This window comes from Rutidosis leptorrhynchoides, chromosome 6 (assembly GCF_046630445.1).
Source record: "Rutidosis leptorrhynchoides isolate AG116_Rl617_1_P2 chromosome 6, CSIRO_AGI_Rlap_v1, whole genome shotgun sequence".
NCBI lineage: Eukaryota > Viridiplantae > Streptophyta > Magnoliopsida > Asterales > Asteraceae > Rutidosis > Rutidosis leptorrhynchoides.
Window position 1 is genome coordinate 415429353 of NC_092338.1, and position 21656 is coordinate 415451008.

Here is a 21656-nt window from a genome sequence, read left to right on the forward strand (position 1 = left end):
AAGTGAAGAAGTTGATAGAAGTATGTAGCTTGAGGACGACCCATATGACCATTAACTACATGTGCAGTACCCATCTCAAGGTCAATACCAGACGAATGAACGAGCCATCTCTAACTAACTGATATTGTACACTTCTCCTAAATCAAAAAGCAACTGCACTACAAGCATCAAGGACGCTTAGTAAAACAGACATATTTTCCTTCACTCCAGACTCCATCCGCCTTACAACACTTCTTTTATGTCAGGCATTTCATCAAACACCTTACAAGCATCATCTACAAACCCATTTCCCACTTGATTATCAAACTAGTACAACAAACCACATTCTTATAACAGCTTTTTTCAAACACACATTCAAGAAACGCATATACAAGAGTAATCATGTCACCTGGATTGTTTTAAGAGTGAATCAACCTACTATCTAGGCAGCCCCGTAACATGATGATTAAGACGGTTACATGATCATATATGGCAACAGTGAGCTGAATTACTATCCAAATAGATTGCCTAGATACAACACAAAATACTCAATAAGGGTTAGTTTCATATCAACGTTCATAACCGTCCAAAACTTCATAATATCCTTCTAGTACCATAACATTCAACGGATAGCTTCTGCAACTAGCATCCTTGAGTTCGTTGATGTTATGGTATTCTTCAGAGTAGCAAAAGTGATGAAAGAACATCAAAAGTTCCATCGTTCTAATTGGACTTTGGCTTCAGCCATGTCTTTCTGTGCTTTCTTCCTCCTGTAAAAGATTGGGCAATCCCGGCTACAAAAACAAACAAAAGTTGTAACCATAGAAATAAAAAACAGAATATAATACATTAAGTTTTGAGTGATATATCATCACTAACAATCAATACATTAACATGTAGCGAAAAATAGAATAATTGAGCACCTTGTGCACAGAACGTCTTGATGGAGAGATCCTTGGCATTCTTGGCACTGCGTCCATAGCTTCCCAAAAAGCTTCTCTAACTCGGATACTATATTTGAAACATATTACATCTGCTACAGTTAATTCAATAACTAAAAATTATGGATATAACAAGTTGCATACCGTTGGCTACAGTTTTGCAATATAGTTCAGCTTCCCTTCCCTTGCAGTGTGAGCAAAGTGTTTGATCTTTGTTACTGCAAACAGAAAATATACTAGGTTGAAAACACAGGTTCAATGAATGTTAGCCATAGTAGAAAAGGAAGCATAAATCGAGTGATACCTGATTGGGACTTTGCAGCCAACACAACTTAGTTGTTTCTTTGCAAATCTCATTATTCCACCAGTTGATGGTGTAGAAATTGAAATAGCTCTAGTGTGGTCTCCATGAAGAAGCTCTCTACTAGCATTCTTCAAAATGGGTTCAAAAATCCTCAAAAGTGGCTGCAAAATGTCAACTTTTTAGCACTACTGGACCCAAATTTAAGTATAAATGAATGACAAGTATATGCTTAACGAACCTTGCTTATTTGATTTTCAAGATAGTATTGAGGATCTATGGGTATATTATTTTCCAGCACATAGATTGGGTCCTCTGACCTCTCGTACGCCTAATTTTCATCAATTAGTTTAGATTTAAAAATGGTATAGAACAGGGTAGAAGATTTAAAGTATAACAGCATGTTCCCAGTTTACCTTGGCACCTTTGGCAGCTTTGATAATCACATATGGTACTCGATCACCAACATGTGGAGCAGTAGCTGCATCTCGCTGTGAACAGAACATGAACATAATTGGATCATGGATGTTTTTACAAGTGCCAGAGTGGATACAACCAGTTATTGTAAATAACATAATTATTATTTATAATTGATTATTAATTATAATAATTAATACACAACCAGTCATGCTAACCTTTCGCATCCGTTCTGCAAGTTCATTATGTGCGGTCTTAACTTCATAATCATCTCCTGTTTTCGTTAGTCCCTGTTAACTGTATTACGTAAGGCAGATGTACTAATTGATAAAATTAAAAGAGTAAAATGATAAAGGTTCGAAATTTTTGTTACCTTGGTAATAACCAGAAGAGACAAATCCATGCGATTCATAAGTAGATCTGAAATGGTATTCTTGACATACTGAACGGCTCCAGGTATGTCTCTGTCTATTAGTATTTTGTGAAGGCACTCGGTGACCAGGTTCTTGACTAACAGACAATTGTCCCTTCGAACAGTTTCAATACCTGGCAATAGAGAATTCAGTATCAAAAGATGATATGTTATTGAAATACACTGTTCATATAACATATTTGGAAAAACTAAAAAATCTGAATAAATGGATAATTCAAAGAGATACTTTTGCCTACCTTTTGTATCCATCTTGTCAAATTTGTCAGGATTTGTCCAATAGAGACCAGCGTATCTCTTTTTGCTGATCAATAGATACGGGAAATAAACCTTTTCAAACTCTAGTTTGATGGGCTTTTCAAAACAAACAATCAAACAAGTCAGAAGAACAAATATACAAACGTCATACATAGACAATACCAAATACAACAAAGACTGTTTGTTAGTGTTACCTTGATGAAAGTTCCACTAATGTAATCAGCAGCTTCCCTGCCCAGTTTCATGGCTTCATCTACAGTGGGCACACCAAATTGCACCATAACTGAATCTGTATCCCCATATATGACCTAACATTTCAAGTGATCAGTGATTCAATTTCGGCGGAGCATATATATTTGTTCTGTTGGGATCACCTTTCGAGTAGGATTAAAACAGATATCATTCAAGAGGACAAATAAATGATAAGGAAGTACAATACCTCAGCATTATGTTCATATCCCCCAAGCGTTGTGAACTTATCTTCGACGAGTCTTTTTGTGTGTTCAATCATCTGTCGACCTACACCAATCAGTAACAGCTTACAAAATTAGGTAACTTTTTGTAAACATAGTTGGAGAACAATCGTTAATAAAACAATTACATTGTGTTGACTTAACAGTTAACATCCATATAGGTTACAATGTTATATATAGAACATGTAGAAAACCTAAATCTAAACGGGCATAGACTGAACGAATCTAATACAGGCCTAATACTCGACAATAATAATTATAATAAAGAAATCTAACACTTTTCAACCAAGAGGTGTCATTCTTATAATTAATTATCATCCAAACTATATCCACTAAAACATAATTAGATAATTCATTATGGTTGATGACACATTACCATAGCTTGTTACACTTGAGGATATCTCTAAACATGGTAACTGTCCAATCGTAGCTCCTGTAAACCCATACACTGAATTTGCACTAATCTGCAAAACATCCATAAAGAATTACTGCTATTCTATATTATCTTACCATTGAACAGATAAACATATATAGATATATGAATAACTGATGACAGCCTTACCTTCAAAGCCAGCTGGCGACCATCCAACACAGCCTTCACTAGCGGATCCTTTGCTTCCTGGCAACCAGGGAACTCATCATTATACAAACAATAATAGACATTTTCAGAAAATCTACATATCTACAATAATTACTAGTGAAGTAAAAAAAAAAAAAATTTATTATTCGGAAAAATAGGAGTTCCATACTTTCAAATCTGCTTTTGCCCTCCTACGAGCAGCCAAAAGTTCTTCAAGAATTTCTGGAAGTATACCCTGAAAATCACATTTATAACTTATCATGATGTTTTTTTACAGTGTACAGTGAAAAAAATTGCACCTACTCGGTTAATACCTTCTGCAAATCTGACTTAACAAATGTTTCACCCGATGGAGTTTTGTTGATGGATTCAGGTGGTAGGTTGAGCTTCCGAACATCTTCAGCAGTCACCTTAAGAGAATTAGCCAAAATTTTAACACTTCAAATCAACTTAATCAGAATAATAGTATTTGACACACCGATGACAAATTTACATATCCTAATTATATAACTTAATTAATCAAACATTGTATAGTTTAACTGTATATAGAAAGAATATCTCACTAGAGTGCAGTAACATAAGTTGTATGCCATCATGATTGACGGATATAGTGAAGCAAAATCCAATGTTGCAATAGGCTTTTCATAGAATCCTGTCCTGGCTTCCAATACCTATTATATAGCAAGATAATATGAATGTAAAGTTACTTTGGTAAATGCTTAAACAAGCCATTCATGACTTAATACACATTTAGGAGTATGGAGGATATGAATATAGTATAATATGAAGACTTGAAGCTGAAGAACGATAACTCACAGTTGCACCTTCATACGTTCCTTGTTCAGATCCTGCTTGTTTCACATTAGGAAGCACTAGATTCTTTTGTTTTGCTTTTCTTAGAAGTTGAGAGAGTACCTGAAGAAAACTACTTACAGTTCAAGAGCTAATACTTTAACTATACAATCATATAAGATCCAAAATATCATAGAATATGACCTTGATGCTTTGTCCTCTAGAAAGGAGAAATGATAAGGGAACACCAGTGACTCGAGCCATCTCCACATAATTGTAGATGTACATCAACTTGTCTAACAGGCGCTGAGGGAGATAAGCATCCTGTAAAAATTACTTACTTTCAATAACTTTAGGAAATTTTATCTTAAAACTCATACAAAGGATACAAATTTGAAAACATATGAACTTTCAAGACTCATAAAGCTTTAGCTTTTAATTAGTATTGCCAAATTACTCCAACCTAATAACAAAAAAAAAGAATGTACACCACATAGCCTTCTTCTTTCACTCTCACAAGCCACAACCATTTTACTTCAAATATTTAACCCTATGATCTAATAATGTTAATCGTAAATTTTCATCTACCAAAGTAGCCCTGATCGCATTGCAAAGTTAAAATCTCCTATATAAATGGTTGATAATTCAAGAATACAGCCAAGCCATACATGGTGCTACACACCTATAGACCTAAATCAGGAAACACCCAGCTGGGGACTCAACAAGTGATAAAAGTATCACTACATCCTCGATAACCAGTCCGGATTTAAAAAAAAAATACGCTTTATAAAAAAACGCTAAAACGTACAATGAAAAACTGTGACTTGATAACACAAAAAGGTCAGACGGCAAGAATTAAGTGACTATTATTTAGCCCAAAGTAGTCAACACACTATTGTGAAATCATGAAGAATAACACCTTGAGACAATATACAGCCAATCTCCGTCTTGTCTCTGCACTCCCGTTCTGAAGGTCGGATATAATCGAATGATGAACATCCTCTTTCTGCAAATCAGATAATAAATCGTCAAAACACTATAATGACTACAGTTTGAAAATAAAGAGACAAGACATAGACAGCTCATCTAAATCAAGAAAAGACATAACAAAAAGAATACCTGCTCATTAAGAAAGTGGGCTGAAACTGAATTCAGAGAGTATGAACTTAATTTATAATCCCTTTGCATAGCCTGCAAATATAAAACAAGAAATTAGAACCTTCTGGTCATCCTTATACTTCTACTAATCTGTTCAAAAATATTATTGTAGAAAAATGGACCTGAAGTAAGTCAAACTGAACTCTCCCTTCCAGTGTAACTTCTTTACTTACTCTCTTACCATACTGTCTGCAAAACCAAACCAATTTTGCTAAAATTCAGGGACATGAAGAACATTCTCAAGTATAACTGTACAATAACTAAACAGTTTTCAACAAAAAATTCAAAGTTTTAAAGTTGCCTATAGGGAAAGGCCAGATGCGTTGAAAGAAAAAACGGGATTTAACAAAGAGACAAAATGCAGCTACCACTATTGCACTTTAAAAGATGACATATATGTCAATTGTCATTCATTAGTTGCAAGTAAAGTATACAATAAACAATGACCTTGAAGAAAAATTTGCATCCTTCACATGGGCTCTTTTATTTCTTATGCGGCCAAGTATAGGAAACTCACTAATCCCCAAAGTTTCTGCCCTCTGCAAGAAAGGATACATTTTCTCATTAAGATTAAAGGGTTGAGATTTTATTCTAATAATGAAATCAGAGATATAATGCAATAGCTGAATATGTAAATAAGTTTAAGCTATACACCGAATTAAGAGGGAACTGGGCTAGCTACTGACCTCAATCAGATAAGGCAAGTCAAAGTTGCAAATGTTATAACCAATTATAATATCTGGATCAACTTCACGAACAAAATCCTGAAAGAGATAGAAAATACATTCAGCTCTATTGAATATCAACTTATTCAACATCCCAAAAAGTGGTAAAAGATATTCAATTAAGATGTTAATAGGTTCCAAATACAACAATAAAATATTAAAAAAATATTGGAACATCATGTTCTATTTTGAATGAAATTATTATTGTAATGCCTAGACTGAATGGATTTCATAGAAAAGGAAAGCCTATATAAAAGCTAAACATACATATTACAAGTCCAATGCTAGTTCATCAACAAAACTGATCCCATTCGCATATAAATAAAACCTCTTAAAGTACAAGTACAAAAACAAATACCTCATTTAATCTATGAACAGCCTACAAGAAACCTACTTGTCCGTAAAACAACAGGTCCAGAAACAAAAACATATTCCCTAAGATATCAGTCTTCACTGAGTATTCCCGGAGTTTAACCATAAATATTTGTCAGTTATAATATGTGTGTGAACTTCACAAACTATGTTATGGATAATACATGTTAACCTCTAACTAAACAACAACAACAACAACAACAACAACAATACCCAATTCCACTAAAGTGGAGTATCGGGGAGGTTAGATGTAGACAGTCTTTCCTCTACCCTAAAGTAAAAGGGAAGTCATTCCTTCACCCACGGATACCTATCGGTCCCCAGGTAGAGGAAGTCGTCCCTCCCTATTCTGTAGAGCAGAGAGGCTGCTTCCTAGGGACCTCCGGCCAGAAAGAACCATGAATTCCGATATGTGAAGTAAAAATAAACAAGTAAAGTTGATAAAATAGAAACTAAAGTATAGCCAAATTAAGTGCAGCTTGAGTGCACCGCTTCATGTCTAAACAAAAAACATATTCCATGTGTACTATGTATCATGTAGATGGTCAACCATTACAAAGAACAAGAAGATAAATTATGATATAAATATGTTAGATTAGAAAATACCCTCCAAGCAAGCAAGAATTCTCTCTCTGTGTCAAATGACATCACATCAACACCAACTATTGGTGAACACGACTTTAAGGTCATGACGTTTCTCACAAATGGTTGTTCCTCTCCCTGCAGTGTGACCAGATTTGCGATCTACAAAAGAGGCAAAATGAATATTAGGAACTGCAACTTAATAGCTTAACTTTTACACTCACCCTTTTCACTAAGAAAATGTACTGATAGATGTATATGTTACAACCTGAATAACAGGATCATGTTTAGCATCAGGGAAAACACCCTTACGACCAGCACACTCAATGTCAAAACTCAATATGCGAAATGGACCCATTTTTGAAAATTCTCCTTCTGGTACATGGCTAATCAGATCTGTGTAACTATAATATTTGTCAAGAAATTCAATAATCAAATTGGGTAAAGTTCAACATGTCAGAGACTTGATTTAGATAAGATTATCATTATCGTTAGCATTGCTCAAACGAGGATACTGGCAATCGAACTCTAACTGTGAATATGAAAAGTTCTTTGCTGTCTTCTTGTATTTGTGAGCTGGAACTTCAATCCAATTGCCACCACTGATATTGCAATCGATCATGAAACGAAGCACAAAAAGTACATTACTTTCATATGTCATGAAGCTTTTCATACCAAAACCATCAATTTGTATCCCTTTGTCAAGTATTCCTGCCAAAGATTAAACATAAATTTGAGAAGTAACAAAAATGGTCCCACCGACAGCATGAAGTTGACTCGGGACTATTCATCATAGACTTTAGTTATCAATACAGTAGAGAAGAATCCACAGGGATGTAACTTGGGAGAGAAATATTATTTGGCCTATATATTCGTTGATGAATATTTCATCCACTTTTACACTACATATTCACCAAGTGAAATAATCATCAATGAATATATTATGGGTAAAAAGGGTTGTTTCCATCCTCCGCTCAAAAAAAGGTATTTCTTGTGGATCCTTCTCCATTCCATACTACAGTATTAAGACTGAGTGCAATGGAATAATGGATTACATTCAAACTAATTAAGATTATAAATCAGAAAATAACGTACTTAAATAATTCTCCAGCCTATTTAACCCAACCATAGGACTTGCTAATATGGGCAGTAAACTATAATTATAAGAATAAAGAAATGAACATTAATAAGTAAGTGTGCGCAATCTTAGGCATTTTACAGTGACTCGTTTGCATCAAACTTTGACTACCAAAGCTACAGTTGTTCATTCTGCATGCTTCGGGTGCCTTTATTCATTTTAGCAAATAGAATAACTAAGTTGCCAGTAATCTACAAGTGCAGATATACAATACTTGCAATAACCCTCAAAAAGGATAAAGGAGAGCATACTATAAAATGGAATGCATGATGTCTGGATTATTGAGAGATAATAACTAGGAAAAAATACTTCAAAAGGAAAATAAATGTGACATTGAAAATATTATAAGTTAAAAATATTAACTTTACCTCGACAAGTAGCAACCATTGAAGGCAACGCGACAACAATTTTAAGAAAAGGCTGAGAGCTAAGTTGCTGATAATACATGATGCTCTTTTTCTGAACTAGTTCAATACGGATAATAGATTTAGGAACCTTGATACTTCTGCTGGCTTCCCTCATTCTCCCCTGCAAAAAAATCCAAATTACATGAGGAGCTTAGTAATTCCAACCAGTTTGTACATCAATGAACATATATGAAACCCTTGGTAGTATATCAAACATAACTCATATAACAGACAACAATACCTCAAGAGTTTGATGAAATCGAGAAATATCATCGGGGCCCATTCCAGGAGGACAACTAATATAGAAGTACGGTTCAAATCCATGGACATGACAGCATACACTATTCCCTAATTGCACATCACAAAACTTGTCAGATCACATAACTAAATAGGGTAATTATATCACAAATCAATTAACAATGAGGGAGGTTCCAAAAACAAGATAAATATGGTCCGAAGTAAACTGAATCATATAGATTGATAAACTCAGAAATTCATAAATTTGTGTCTTCTTTAAACTATTTTTACGCGTTCTCCTTGACAACAATAATATCTTGTACTAAAAATCGCAAATTGTGATCAGTTTTACCTCTTTTTGATGAAACACTTATCAAATACTTCAATGAAGATATAAATTTGTGAGCTTCTGAAATTCTGCTACTTATATGATTCAAATTCTTTGTTATGAAACTCTTACACTTTCTAATAACACTTAGCTCATTATTGCACTACATCAGCTACAAAAGTATATGGATATCTTAAAAAAGACTTGCATTCAATTCAAATTCAAAAAAATATTAAATATAATATGTAATAATATAATTATAATTATAATATAATAAGAATTAGAATGAAAAAGATAATAATTAAGGACATACCTTCATTAGTTACACCATATATGCTAATAGTAGCCGCATTGTCACCCTCTCTAACCACGGAATCAATCTCCAGCTGTTGAAAAACTGTTCACCAAAAATAATAATAACTTATTTATTCATAAAACCCTAGAGCAAGCAGCTGAATCAGTCTAATGACAACTTATCCTCGGAAATTGTGGACAACTCGAGTTTGCCGATTATTGTAAATCATAAAACCCTAAAAAGTGAAATTAAGTAAACAGTAACTAAAATTTAAGGAGTAAAAAATTACCTATATTAATTGAATGAGACTGGTACCCTGAGGGTACAACCGGCCGCTTCCATTTCGTAAGACGAGCAGCTAGGGCTTCCCGATCTTCCATATCACGAAGAATTATTTCGTCTTCATCGATTAGGGTTTGTTGAATGAATACATCTTCGTCCATATCATCGTCTTCTTGTTCCATCGCTGCAGCGTGGTGGTGTTTCGGTGTTTGTTGAGTTACCGGTGGCTGCTGCGCCGGTCGCTTTCTGCTGTTGCCGCTCATGATTGTTGTTGCAGAGTGTTTGTGTGTGGTGTGTTTGAAGTTAAGAGAGATATGAGCGGGGAAAAGAATGAAGTTGCCGCCAATTTTGTAGTGGTGGTGACTGAAAGTCACGTGCGTGTCACGTGCTACTGTATCCAAGACTTATGCTACTATGCTAGTAGGGTTAATTGTAGAGAATTTTTTTTTACTTTTCGCTAATATGCTTCTCAAGTTTGACCAAATGACGTGGCATTTTTAATTGGGTTAATTATGTAATCAAATCATTATTCCTAAATGTATGGCTAATCATGTGTTTGTTTAGCTAATATGATTTGAGAATTAAAAAAAAAAAATAGAAGCTATGTAACAGAGGTGCAGCAAGCCAGCAACAACAACAATAACAATGGCCTGGAGTTTTTATTTTGGTTGCAGGATTCTCATTTTGTTTGCATTATCATTATCAGTCTCAATCTCTTATTCTGGTGTTAATAATAATATAGCAGCTGCTGCAGGAGAGTATGTGTTGACTTTAGATCACACTAATTTCTCACTAGCTGTTTCTCATCACAACTTCCTTGTCATTCAGTTTTGGGCTCCATGGTGAGTTAAGTTGTTAATTTTCATCATATATATAGTTAAATATATAAAATCATGTCAATTTGGATTTTGAAAAATGATAATGTTGACTTTATAAAAAGTCAAAGCTCAGCTCTGTATTATACTACTATCAGATCTATAGAAGGTGGGTTCAACTTAAATTGCAAAATGGAATTTTTTGGAATACTTGTTTTCAGAAAGCATTAACTACTTGAAACAAGCACTATATTGTCATATAGACATGTAAAAGTAGGGTTATTGTGAGATTAACAGGTTATAAATGTATTTTTTTTATGTTTTAATTTATCTCCTACCAACACATTTGCCTTGTTTTCCAGTGAAAAAATGCATAAACTCCTATGTAAATTCGGTGAGGAACTTGCCCCAGAGGTACTAAACTCATTAATCCTTCTTTAATCCATTAAAAGTATCCCCTTGTTTTATATCAAGTTATGGACGTAACCTAGTTACGTCAAGTTTCAAATGAAAAGTTTATGAACTGTAGTACGAAAAGGCTGCATCTGTGTTGAGTACTCACGAGCCACCAATTGTTATGGCAAAGATTGACGATAGTGCAGATGAGAATAAAGAACTCGCGGATAAATTTGAAGTAACCGGTTACCCCATTATCGTGATCTCACAAAACAATGGAAGAGATTTTTATGACTATGTAGGTCCTAAAGACGCTGATGGAATCGTGCGAACCCTGGAACGATTCATTGATCCTTCGTCTATAGAACTTAAAACTGATGCAGATGCTTTTCGCCTTATCGATGAAAAAAAGATCTCCATTGTAAGTACTTTTTAATCTCTTCACATCATCCAATAAATTTTGTTCTTTTCAGGTCTGTTTTTAGTTACTTTAGTTGTATGTTTAATGATTTGATTAGGTTGGAATATTTCATAAATTTTACGGGGAGGAATTCGAGAATTTTACTGTGATTGCGAATAAGTTGCTACGCGAGTCTTGGGGTTTTGATGTTTTTCACACTTCGAATGCAAGCATCATTCCTCGGGGTGAACCATCAGTAATAACGCCAACTCTTAGGCTACTGAAACCATATGACGAACTCTCTGTTGACTCTCAGGTTTTGCACAAGTTGACTTTTTTATTTTGTGATCTTGTGTTGAATATTTTATATTTATTGTTATTTTTGTTTGTGAATGTACAGAATTTTCAAGTTCGTGCTATGGAAAATTTCATTATAGGAGCTAGCTTTCCTCTCGTGACGATTCTTAGCGATCCCCCACCTGATATCATTTCGCAGTACCTATCTCAACTGCCCGATGAGCAGGTTTGCAACAATTTAGCTTCTGTAACCAAAAATTGTAAAAAAATTAATTCCTTTATAAGCATTTTTCTTTACCTTTTCTCTGAGTTTGCCTCTGTTTCCATTTGCCTCTTATTCTGGATGGATGTCTGATTCTATGTCTCCTGAAAACAGACCAATTTTCAGATTAAGTGGCAGATTAAGTGACAAACAAACAACAATTTTACTTACTGAATTAGTGAATTAAGAGTTGTTCAGAAATAGACCATTAAGTGGAAAGTAAACATACCCTAATGTCGAAATAATCTGTTTAAACAACCTGAAACGTTATTTACCCTTAATTCTAGGCACAAGTGAAATGCATGACTGGATATTGTCAATTAGCATGTTATGCATTTTTCCCTAAGTTACATCGATGATCCAATTATTGTATATAATTTATGAAGTTATTAGTACATCAAAAACCAACTATCGTGCTTCCTGTAGTAACAAGATTTCAGTCCGAAAAAGGTAGGACTAGATACTTTTTCGCTATAACTTCTGGCATAATGCATTTTAAAAAATGAAAAATAATAAATTAGAATTTTTTTTTGCGTAGGTAATGTTATTTTTGGATTCCGGCAATGAGCATTATGAGGTTTTCAAGTCTAGATTTCACAATGTTGCTGCACTACATAAATGCAAAGGATTAAGATTCGTCTTGATCGATGCAAAGACTAACGAAGATGACCTTAAGGTTAGTTTTCTTCTTGTTATTGACTTCTTAAACTTTCATATTAGATTTATCTTCTGTATCATCACGCGTTGTTATTTGGGTGAAAAGTATTCTGGTTTGAGATTTGGTCAAGTACCTCTCATACTCATAGACAGCTACAGTGGTCCAAGCTATATGAAACCAAATCTAAAACCTGATGACATATCTCCTTGGTTAGTTGATTATAAGGTAATACATAACTCTATTGTTTATAAGATTGCAACATTGTATTGGAAAATATAAGCTTTTAGGAGAAGTTTGACTTTTAGTCAAACTAATAATGCCAACCAATGATGTAAAACCTATGAATCTTCTTAACCAAAAGTATAACTCAAACATTTGAAGTCAAACATGTGACTTTTCTAAATTTAAGATTTGGGAGTAGAATTCCCATTCAATTTTCAGTAATTGGTATTAGTATATATATATATATATATATATATATATATATATATAATCTTTAATCATTAGAAGTGTTCAATGTTCTTTGTTACGTGTGTTCAGGAAGGCAAGCTAAAGCCATTCTTAAAGTCACAACCGATCCATGAAACTAACAACGACCCATCAGAGGTGGTGGTCGCCAATAGCCTTGAAGACATGCTTTAGAACTCGAAAAGAACCGTTTATGCTATATTTATATATAAGGGTCATTATATAAGGCCTTGTGATTTCAAGTAAAACAAATCCATATTGACAAAAAATGTTAATATACCATATTGAATACAGTATAAATTTTATGGCCTCCTCCTTTACTTGCTTGTTTTTCCATGTACATATTGAAGTTTTGTCAATATAGTATTGCCAGAAAATTTGCTGAGTTTGTCTAATTGTTGATTTTTTCTTTCGTATAATCCATCCACTAAGTTTTGCATTTAAAGTTCTTATGTCTTCAAAGGATAATTATAAGTTAAAAGCATATACGAGTACTACATTTTTTTTTAGAAATCAGTTTGAGATCATTCATGGGCCCGAAGTTCTCAATAGCACTAAAGCGCGGAAACCTTTAAGTGTGTTGAATGGGGACTAAACCACTCACGCGTTCATCTCCCATAGTTGCATAATCCGCCCCAACTTCTGCCCTGGAGGAAATCCGGACCAATCCGAGGGCATGGCCAGTAAAACCCCCCTCCCCGCTGCCCCCACACTAAGCGAAAGGTGACATGGGTTGATACTTCAGATCAGGGATAACATTGAGTGCAATGTTGCAACCCAACGAGGTCGAACTCCTGACCTCTCGCTAAAAGAGGCAGACCACTACCAATTGATACTTCACGTAAGATAACTTACTAATTATGAGTGAGACTAAGGATAAAGTACTACTTTGATTAGTTTTTCCTTTTTGTATGGTTGTAATCTCATTTAAAACTACCCATATCTTATATTTAATCATTAATCATAATCACAATGACACAACTATAATATTGAAGAGCAATACGAGAAAAAGAAATCTTAATCAAATTTGTAAACTACTCACAACTCTACTCAGAGCTCTAAGGACATTGCTGAAATCTACGACCACTTTACCCTACGTTAACTTTCACTCGTACTTAATTAAACTAGGTAAATGAAAAAAGCTTTTCATGTTCAGATTAAATGTGAAAGACAAATATTTTTAGTAAGATTTATGTGGTATAATCGAGTACTTATGTAACCTTCATTGACCATCTTTCTGACCATTTCAAGATTTACGCTATTAACATTTATAAACATGAGATGTTATCTACTAAACCATCTTGTCATTTTTTTTACCATTGAATAAAGTAGCTTATTCTTTTTTCACTAAATGAAGTAGTTTTTTTTTTTAACGGCTTGAGAGACATCGAATGCTCTCATTTGCACTCACGCACGTTAGATAGGAAACTCCAAGGATTGAACCCGGGTTGCTTGGCAACTAATCGCGAGAATCCTGAAGAAAACACCCCCTCCTCGAAATCAAACCCGGGTTGCTTGGCAACTAATTACGGGTCCGTCTTACTAAAGCTCGATACCACTCAGCTGAAAAATGAAGTGGCTTATTATTTCGTGGTATATGAAGTAGCTTATTCTTTTTTCAGGTTATCTAAGACTCACAAAATTGTTTTATAGATACAAACTAATCGAATTATTCTCTTATTTAACATTAACCATAACAATATAGTACGTATTAGTAAATGACCCGTGAAATCACGGGCTTGTTTAAACGAAACAGTTTAATAATATATTTTATGTATTAAGAGAATGTAAATGCTAAAGTCATTTAGTTTGACCCGTGGAACACCGAATTCCTACTAAGAAACTTGTTGTTGTTTTTACAAATATATTGATGTACTTAACTTGATCAGAATAAATGACTGCCTTGATATACTTAACTTTGTCATAAAAACCTACATTACAACATTTTATTGCGACATGTATTTCGCATATATATGTAACGTAATTAATCTCGTAAAAAGCACCCATATTTGAATATTTGAATAATAATAATATAATAATAACTATAATTATAATAAATAATAATAAAGTTTGTTTAAAAATTGAGTATTTATATTTTTAATAATGATTATTAGTAATAACAAATGTCTCTTGATAAAAATTTAAAAGTTAAAATACAATTATCATATGAAGTTTGTACAATATGTTTCAAAGTTTGTACACGTGTTTATGAGGTGATTTGTAATTATTGTAGAATTTATTTTAAAGTTTATACATATGGTCATGTGAGTGTTTTGTCATAAGGTTGTACATAATGCTTCAAATATTGTACATATGATCTTGAGGGTGTTTTACCATACGGTTGTACATAATGTTTCAAATATTGTACATTTGGTCATGAGGGTGTTTCATCATAAGGTTGTACATAATGACCCATATATTATAAAATTTACATGTTAATATTTTTATTAAATACAATTAATTATTTTAAAGACATAATCATGAAAACTTAGAATTTTTTTCTGTATTTTTGAATTTTTTTTAAGCTTAGATAATCCTTATTTATGATATCATTAAGTAGATTTAATTTAATTGTAAAAATAATTTTATTTATGACATCACCTACATGCCTTTACAATTTTTCCTTTTGATTTTTTATAGAAGGAAAAAGGTAATTATTGCATCATCATTTTAGGATTATAAGAGGTCTCGGTATCCATTGTCAATTTCAACGTCGATAAGGGACGCAGCTCAAAATTGGACACCATCCCACCATCTCTTGTAATAGTATCTCGACGTCGTTGGCCACCGTTACGACACCGACGGTGGCTTTAACTTTTTTTTTCTTTTTAATTATACTCTATTTTCTTATTGGTCAACGACTAAAATCGACCTCGAAATAGACACTGAAATGGACATAGAATGACACCTCCACTTTAATTATTTTTAAGGTTCATTTTCGACATTGAAATGGATCTTGACAAATAAACACGGACACCTTGTGCTCTAATAGAAGTGATAGATAGATTAGTAAATAAATGATAAAAGTTCCTTTAGGACTATCGTTATCGTCTTTCAATGAAATATACATGGCTTTTACATTGGACAATTATGTGAACATTTTTTAAAGTTTGTTTAGGGTGGTTGTAGACTTGTAGTTATAAAAAATAAAATGATAAATCACATATTCTTTTGCGATTAAACGACATCGTTTCACACTTTCACGGGAATCACCTATTTTTTTTTTTTTTTTTTGAAAGGCAAGTATATTATAAAATAAAATAAAAAGCAAACTAGCAATAAGCTAGTTAGTACACGATAACTCGCACTGACATCCAAACATACAAAAACTCGAACAGACCTAAAAACACGACAACAAACTAAGAAACCCTCGAACTCGTAGCCTAACTACCGAAGAAACAAACGAAAAACGAAAACAATCACGACCCCGAAACAAAAAAAACACGACTAAACACTGAAGACTACGATTCCGATCTCGAGGTTGAGTAGGATGAGCAGGATGAGCAACATGAACAACAATCAACTTCAACATCATCCTCCTCCAGATCTTTCATCACATCATCGATAAAATACCTATCACGCCACCGATATTTATCCCGATGTCTATTGCGCTTCATATTTTTTCTACCTGAAGCATATTTAATAAAATGACTTTTAATTAATGGGTGCACTTTTCTCTTTTTACAACGAAAACTAATTGTCGCGTTAAATGTTAAAACTTCTACCTAATTATCCACAAAATTAGTGGTCTTACCACCCAAGGAATCACCTATTTATAGTTTGGCTCTTCTTTCTCACATGACAGAACTATCCAAACGCCCGTGACTTTCTAGACAGAGAAACCAGAGCAAGAAAGAAAGTTGAACATGGCGATTTCTAGGGTTTATATGCTATTATATATTTTAGCAATTGCATCAATTCTATCGATCTGTTCAGTTACTGAGACCGAAAAAGAATCTGTGTTGACGTTAGATCATTCTAATTTCTCTGAAACTGTTACTAAACACAAATTCATCGTCGTTGAATTCTACGCTCCATGGTATATACTTACATCCATCTATATATGCTTGCTTGATTTATTATAATTATAATTACCATTCATTCATTTTTTTCTTATTTGATTTGGTTATAATTTAATGAACTGAGTGTTGACTTGAGTTGACTTATGCGTTTCATGCAATAAAACGTGCAACTGAATTACTGTTTTTTTCAGTAAATTGTGATGATTCGTGTTCTTTTATTGTTAAACTTATGTGCTTTGTTTGTTTTCTTTTCTGTAAAAAGTTAAAATTTGTATTTTTTTATATTTTAAATCTAAAGGAGATGAGTATCATGAGACTATTTGTTGTTTCACTGATCTTGATCTGGATCTGGCTTTAAAGTATTGATACATAAGTTCATAGTTGATTGATTATTAGTTAAAGTATCAATTAAGTAATTCATACATTTCCCTTTGCTAATTTATAGGATCAAACTTCAATGAATTTGTTCATTAAGTAACTTATCTTATTTTATTCTGTTTTTCTTACAGGTGTGGTCACTGTAAGAGTCTTGCTCCAGAGGTATCTATCTTGTTCTACTTCCCACTTTGGTCGACTTAGAAAGATATACGTGTGTTGAAATGAAATGTAGCTAAAATATGTTTTAACGTGTGTTTGTGTATGTGTGCAGTATGAGAAGGCTGCATCTGTGTTATCAAGCCATGATCCTCCAGTTACTTTGGCAAAGGTTGACGCCAATGCTGAAGAAAACAAAGGACTTGCTCAACAATATGAGATTCAAGGGTTCCCTACAATCAAAATTTTTAAAGATGGAGGAGAGATTGTTCAAGACTACAAAGGCCCTCGAGAGGCTGATGGTATTGTAGAATTTTTGAAGAAACAAGTGGGTCCTGCATCGTTTGAAATAAAAACTCCAGAAGATGCAGGAAGTCTTATAGATGACAAGAAGGTCATTGTGGTAAGTTCACTAAACTCTTATTAACCGCTAAATATTTGACATCTTACTTTTGAATTTTGATGAAGTCGTCAAATGTTTGATGTGTTATTACAGGTAGGTATTTTCCCCAAATTCTCTGGTGAAGAATATGAGAATTTCACCATCGTAGCTGACAAGCTGCGCGCTGATTATGACTTTGGTCACACTACAAAAGCTGAACTACTTCCACGTGGGGAATCGTCAGTGACCACCCCAACTGTTAGGTTAATAAAGCCATTTGATGAACTGGCTGTTGATTTCCAGGTACTTCAAGTCATCCACTGTTGCAAGATTCCGTTCTTTATCATAAATAACACGAAAAGCTGTGTCTGTATACATGCATTCTATATTTTATGTTGATGGTTATTGGTTTTGATTCTTTGTTTTTGTAAAAGATTTAGGTTTATAACATATTTATTAATATTTCCTTTGTGAACTTTCAGAAATTTGAAGTTGATGCTTTGGAGAAATTCATTGAAGATGCTAGCATTCCTCTTGTCACACTCTTTGACCAAAGCCCAACCAACCAGCCTTTCCTCATCAAATACTTTGAAAGTCCCAACACGAAGGTATATATCATATTTACTTAAGGACAATCCCTTTAATGCACTCTATGAATCCCTCATGAAATATGATAGCAGACATTACAAAACCCACACCCTAAAATAGGATTTATCATATACGAATAATTGAATATACGTTTCTAAGCAGTGCAATTCATGAGCAACAACCACTAGTGCACGCGAGTCAGTTATATCATTAAATCAGCCATATTTTTGCATTCTAAATCACTATCAAGCTTCTAATTCCAGCATATACAGATTATGTTGATTAATCACATGGTGAGTGCCGTTTTAATGAAGTTATTGTGTGACTTAGCAACAAGTTTGTATGCTTCTTTTGTCTAGGCTATGCTGTTTCTGGATTTCAGTCATGAGCATGTTGATGCTTTCAAGTCAAAATACTCTGATGAAGCTGGTGTATACAAAGGAAAAGGGTTGAATTTCCTAGTGGGTGATGTTAAGGCTAGCCAAGCTGCGTTGCAGGTAATAATCTTTCTCATCCTGTGTTGATTACTTTTGACTTTGACTTACATTCTGACTTTCCTGTCAACTTGGATGAGCAGTATTTTGGCCTTACAGAGGACCAGTCACCTGTGCTTATTGTACAAAACAGTAATGGTCTGAAGTTCATCAAGTCAAATGTTGAAGTTGATCAAATTGCTCCTTGGTTGAAAGACTACGTGGTATGTTCGAACTTCTACCCCTCCCATTAAATAAGAATATTCTCATGATTAAGCTGTAACTATGTTATGTTAATTTAACTATTTCGTCAGTGTCTATATTCTAAGACATGGTGTAAATTAGTACTGCAGTAAATATTTGTGATCATTTTTCAAATGATCTACTACTAAAAATTTAAAGGTGGCAAAAACAATGGGGGAAACGGGATGGGTAATGTGTCAAAATGACGAACTTTAGTCCTCGTCAAAATGGGCCTGTTGTGCGTAATTTGTCCTTATTTCAAGTTATTAATGTGCTAACTAACCATGATTATAAAAATTATTTATTAATACGATTATCTGTAGTTTTTCAATTGATCCGTTTCTTTTGTGGCTCTTATTCTTTTTCTTTATGTATTTTTCCCATTTGAACAATAAAAGATAGAATGTTAGCCAAACCTATCTGTTTTTAATTATATCGATTGAAAATTACAGCCTTTAGGAAAAATGACTACTTATTCGGCATTATCAGATTTAATAGATGACCACCAAAAAGGTTTGCGAAATCGGGTGATGTTATCCTTTATGTTCTGAACTATCACCGATTATGTCAAACTAAAAATGCAACTTTTAACAATTAATTATTCTTTCCCATCTTTAGTTCTCCACTTATACTGATTTTACCTCAATTGGCACAGGATGGAAATGTGAAGCCGTTTATTAAGTCGGAGCCTATTCCTGAAACCAACGATGAGCCTGTGAAGGTGGTGGTTGCCAATAGTCTTAAAGACATGGTTTTGGACTCCAAAAAGAACAGTAAGATTTCCCTTTATGCTCACTTCTACATACGTAACCTAGCCTATGAGCTCTTTTCTTCTTTAAGCTTATAGTTTGTACCGGTTGTTTTACAGTTCTACTAGAGATCTACGCACCATGGTGTGGACACTGCAAGAAATTGGCTCCAATCTTGGATGAAGTTGCTGTCTCGTTTGAAAATGATGCTGGTGTTATGATTGCAAAATTTGTAAGTTCCCATTTGTATCTCATTGTCTGTATGTTGCATAGTAGTGTTGGAAAAATGGGTGGTTTGGACAGTATCCAATAGATGATCTCCCAAGAATCAGCCAAAACGGGTCGCGTCAGTACATAAACACTTGATGTACATATGTTTTTTTTAATAAATATAGATAATGAATGTATTGTATACATGATAATTTAAAAATTATTATTTAAACCATGATCTGCCTAAGAGAAAACAGCAGTGTTGTAATGCAAGCATATGTATACACCTGTAGGCTGTAGCGTTTAGGTCATGAAGCAGATTCTAAAAAGCCATTTAAATTTGTTTGAGATTGTTACTATTCAATATTTATCATTTACTCTGATCAAAAGAAATGTGTTTTGCTCTCTAATTTCTAATACTTGTGGGTTGAATGATTCATCCAGGACGGATCGAACAACGATATTCCAAGTGACACATTCGAAGTTCAAGGTTACCCGACATTATACTTCAGAACCTCGAGCGGTAAAGTGATACCATATGATGGAAATAGGACAAAGGATGACATGATTGAGTTCATCCAAAAGAACCGTGAAGATGTGACATCCGAACCAGCTGCAACTGAATCAGGCAAAGACGAACTGTAAAGTGTCTTTTTGGTAGAGTCATCTTTTTTTTTTTCTAGCGGTAGTTCAGTAACTCGTACTCTTTATAAGTTATGAGACTTTTAAGTTCAGTTATGGATGTTTATCATCGTGTATCAGCTACCACCTCTCATCAGCATCTCCTGCCACCATCTCCTGCCACCACTGATGTGGTGTACTTTTTATAGTGCATGATATGAATAAGCCTTTTGGGTTGAATGAAAGATAGTTAAATTCAAAATAAAACAATCCTTTTGAGGATGTATAAAACTGTTTTTCCAATAAGAAAATGAGGTCCCTTTTTGTTACGAAAATCAATTCCTGTTGATCTCAATAACATTCTAAACTCCAGACAGTGGGTTTTGGGTCACTTTCTCTTCAACCCTATCTGCACCACTAGCCCGTTTGCCCTGTCCAGGTTGTCCATGCATCACTTTTTTCTCTCGTTCTTTTTCCAGTTGCCAGCATTATCATTAGCATTAGTTTTCTGGCTTCTATCTTTAATGCGTTTATGTTGTTCTTGGCGTTCATGATTCGTTCCAAAATAGCCAGACTTTAGCCGGATATGATTACTGTAGTAGCTGATATAGATTTTCAAAACTGCTACTGATCAGCATGGTTGAAATGGCATTTTGTCTACCCTTGAAAAATACAAAAATAAGATCACATTTTATCGTAAAACGAGCAGAGGCGGATCTACATAAGGGCAGCCGGGGTCAGCTGCCCCAGTGATCTTAAATTGCTATTTTGTGTTTAGTGATGATTTGTTGTTCGTTTATCCTGTCAAACTATACACATAATATGGTAGTTTGAAGTTTGTGG

General features: G+C 34.0%; 3 protein-coding genes across 3 annotated transcripts; 2 read left to right on the forward strand and 1 right to left on the reverse strand.

Moving 5' to 3' along the window:
• Positions 1 to 315: 315 nt before the first annotated feature.
• On the reverse strand, positions 316 to 10002 carry LOC139851352 (DNA polymerase delta catalytic subunit). Its single transcript, XM_071840375.1, has 30 exons — positions 9703 to 10002; positions 9432 to 9515; positions 8795 to 8901; positions 8515 to 8674; positions 7524 to 7719; positions 7277 to 7412; positions 7033 to 7170; positions 6016 to 6093; positions 5777 to 5868; positions 5452 to 5518; positions 5291 to 5362; positions 5091 to 5177; positions 4376 to 4495; positions 4196 to 4294; positions 3943 to 4050; positions 3694 to 3789; positions 3549 to 3614; positions 3362 to 3418; positions 3176 to 3263; positions 2766 to 2845; positions 2521 to 2634; positions 2308 to 2422; positions 2012 to 2184; positions 1857 to 1928; positions 1638 to 1712; positions 1463 to 1552; positions 1225 to 1385; positions 1065 to 1138; positions 903 to 990; positions 316 to 773 (listed from the first exon to the last, which is right to left on the reverse strand). Exons 1-30 carry the CDS (start codon positions 9956 to 9958, stop codon positions 686 to 688), a joined length of 3237 nt encoding a protein of 1078 aa, XP_071696476.1. The 5' UTR covers positions 9959 to 10002; the 3' UTR covers positions 316 to 685.
• A 338-nt stretch (positions 10003 to 10340) lies between these two features.
• On the forward strand, positions 10341 to 13165 carry LOC139855126 (protein disulfide-isomerase-like). The gene is made up of 8 exons (XM_071844374.1): positions 10341 to 10537; positions 10873 to 10924; positions 11040 to 11327; positions 11425 to 11622; positions 11707 to 11829; positions 12404 to 12541; positions 12629 to 12748; positions 13064 to 13165. The coding sequence occupies exons 1-8, from the start codon at positions 10341 to 10343 to the stop codon at positions 13163 to 13165; spliced, it is 1218 nt and encodes a 405-aa protein (XP_071700475.1).
• Positions 13166 to 16786: 3621 nt separating this feature from the next.
• On the forward strand, positions 16787 to 20926 carry LOC139851309 (protein disulfide-isomerase-like). The gene is made up of 10 exons (XM_071840328.1): positions 16787 to 17030; positions 17523 to 17553; positions 17663 to 17950; positions 18044 to 18232; positions 18412 to 18537; positions 18877 to 19014; positions 19095 to 19214; positions 19889 to 20006; positions 20102 to 20214; positions 20637 to 20926. Exons 1-10 carry the CDS (start codon positions 16858 to 16860, stop codon positions 20835 to 20837), a joined length of 1497 nt encoding a protein of 498 aa, XP_071696429.1. The 5' UTR covers positions 16787 to 16857; the 3' UTR covers positions 20838 to 20926.
• The last annotated feature ends 730 nt before the right edge of the window (positions 20927 to 21656 follow it).

Bases quoted from the DNA above. Each gene is read 5' to 3' on its own strand.
- LOC139851352 (XM_071840375.1), bottom strand. From the start codon at position 9,958: ATGAGCGGCAACAGCAGAAAGCGACCGGCGCAGCAGCCACCGGTAACT. The intron at 2,423-2,520 runs GTAACACTAACA...TGTTTTGAAAAG, and splicing joins TTAGTGGAACTTTCATCAAG to CCCATCAAACTAGAGTTTGA. The intron at 1,929-2,011 runs GTAACAAAAATT...TACAGTTAACAG, and splicing joins CTCTTCTGGTTATTACCAAG to GGACTAACGAAAACAGGAGA.
- LOC139855126 (XM_071844374.1), top strand. From the start codon at position 10,341: ATGGCCTGGAGTTTTTATTTTGGTTGCAGGATTCTCATTTTGTTTGCA. The intron at 10,538-10,872 runs GTGAGTTAAGTT...CTTGTTTTCCAG, and splicing joins ATTCAGTTTTGGGCTCCATG to TGAAAAAATGCATAAACTCC. The intron at 11,328-11,424 runs GTAAGTACTTTT...TGATTTGATTAG, and splicing joins ATGAAAAAAAGATCTCCATT to GTTGGAATATTTCATAAATT.
- LOC139851309 (XM_071840328.1), top strand. From the start codon at position 16,858: ATGGCGATTTCTAGGGTTTATATGCTATTATATATTTTAGCAATTGCA. The intron at 17,951-18,043 runs GTAAGTTCACTA...GTGTTATTACAG, and splicing joins ATGACAAGAAGGTCATTGTG to GTAGGTATTTTCCCCAAATT. The intron at 18,538-18,876 runs GTATATATCATA...TCTTTTGTCTAG, and splicing joins TTGAAAGTCCCAACACGAAG to GCTATGCTGTTTCTGGATTT.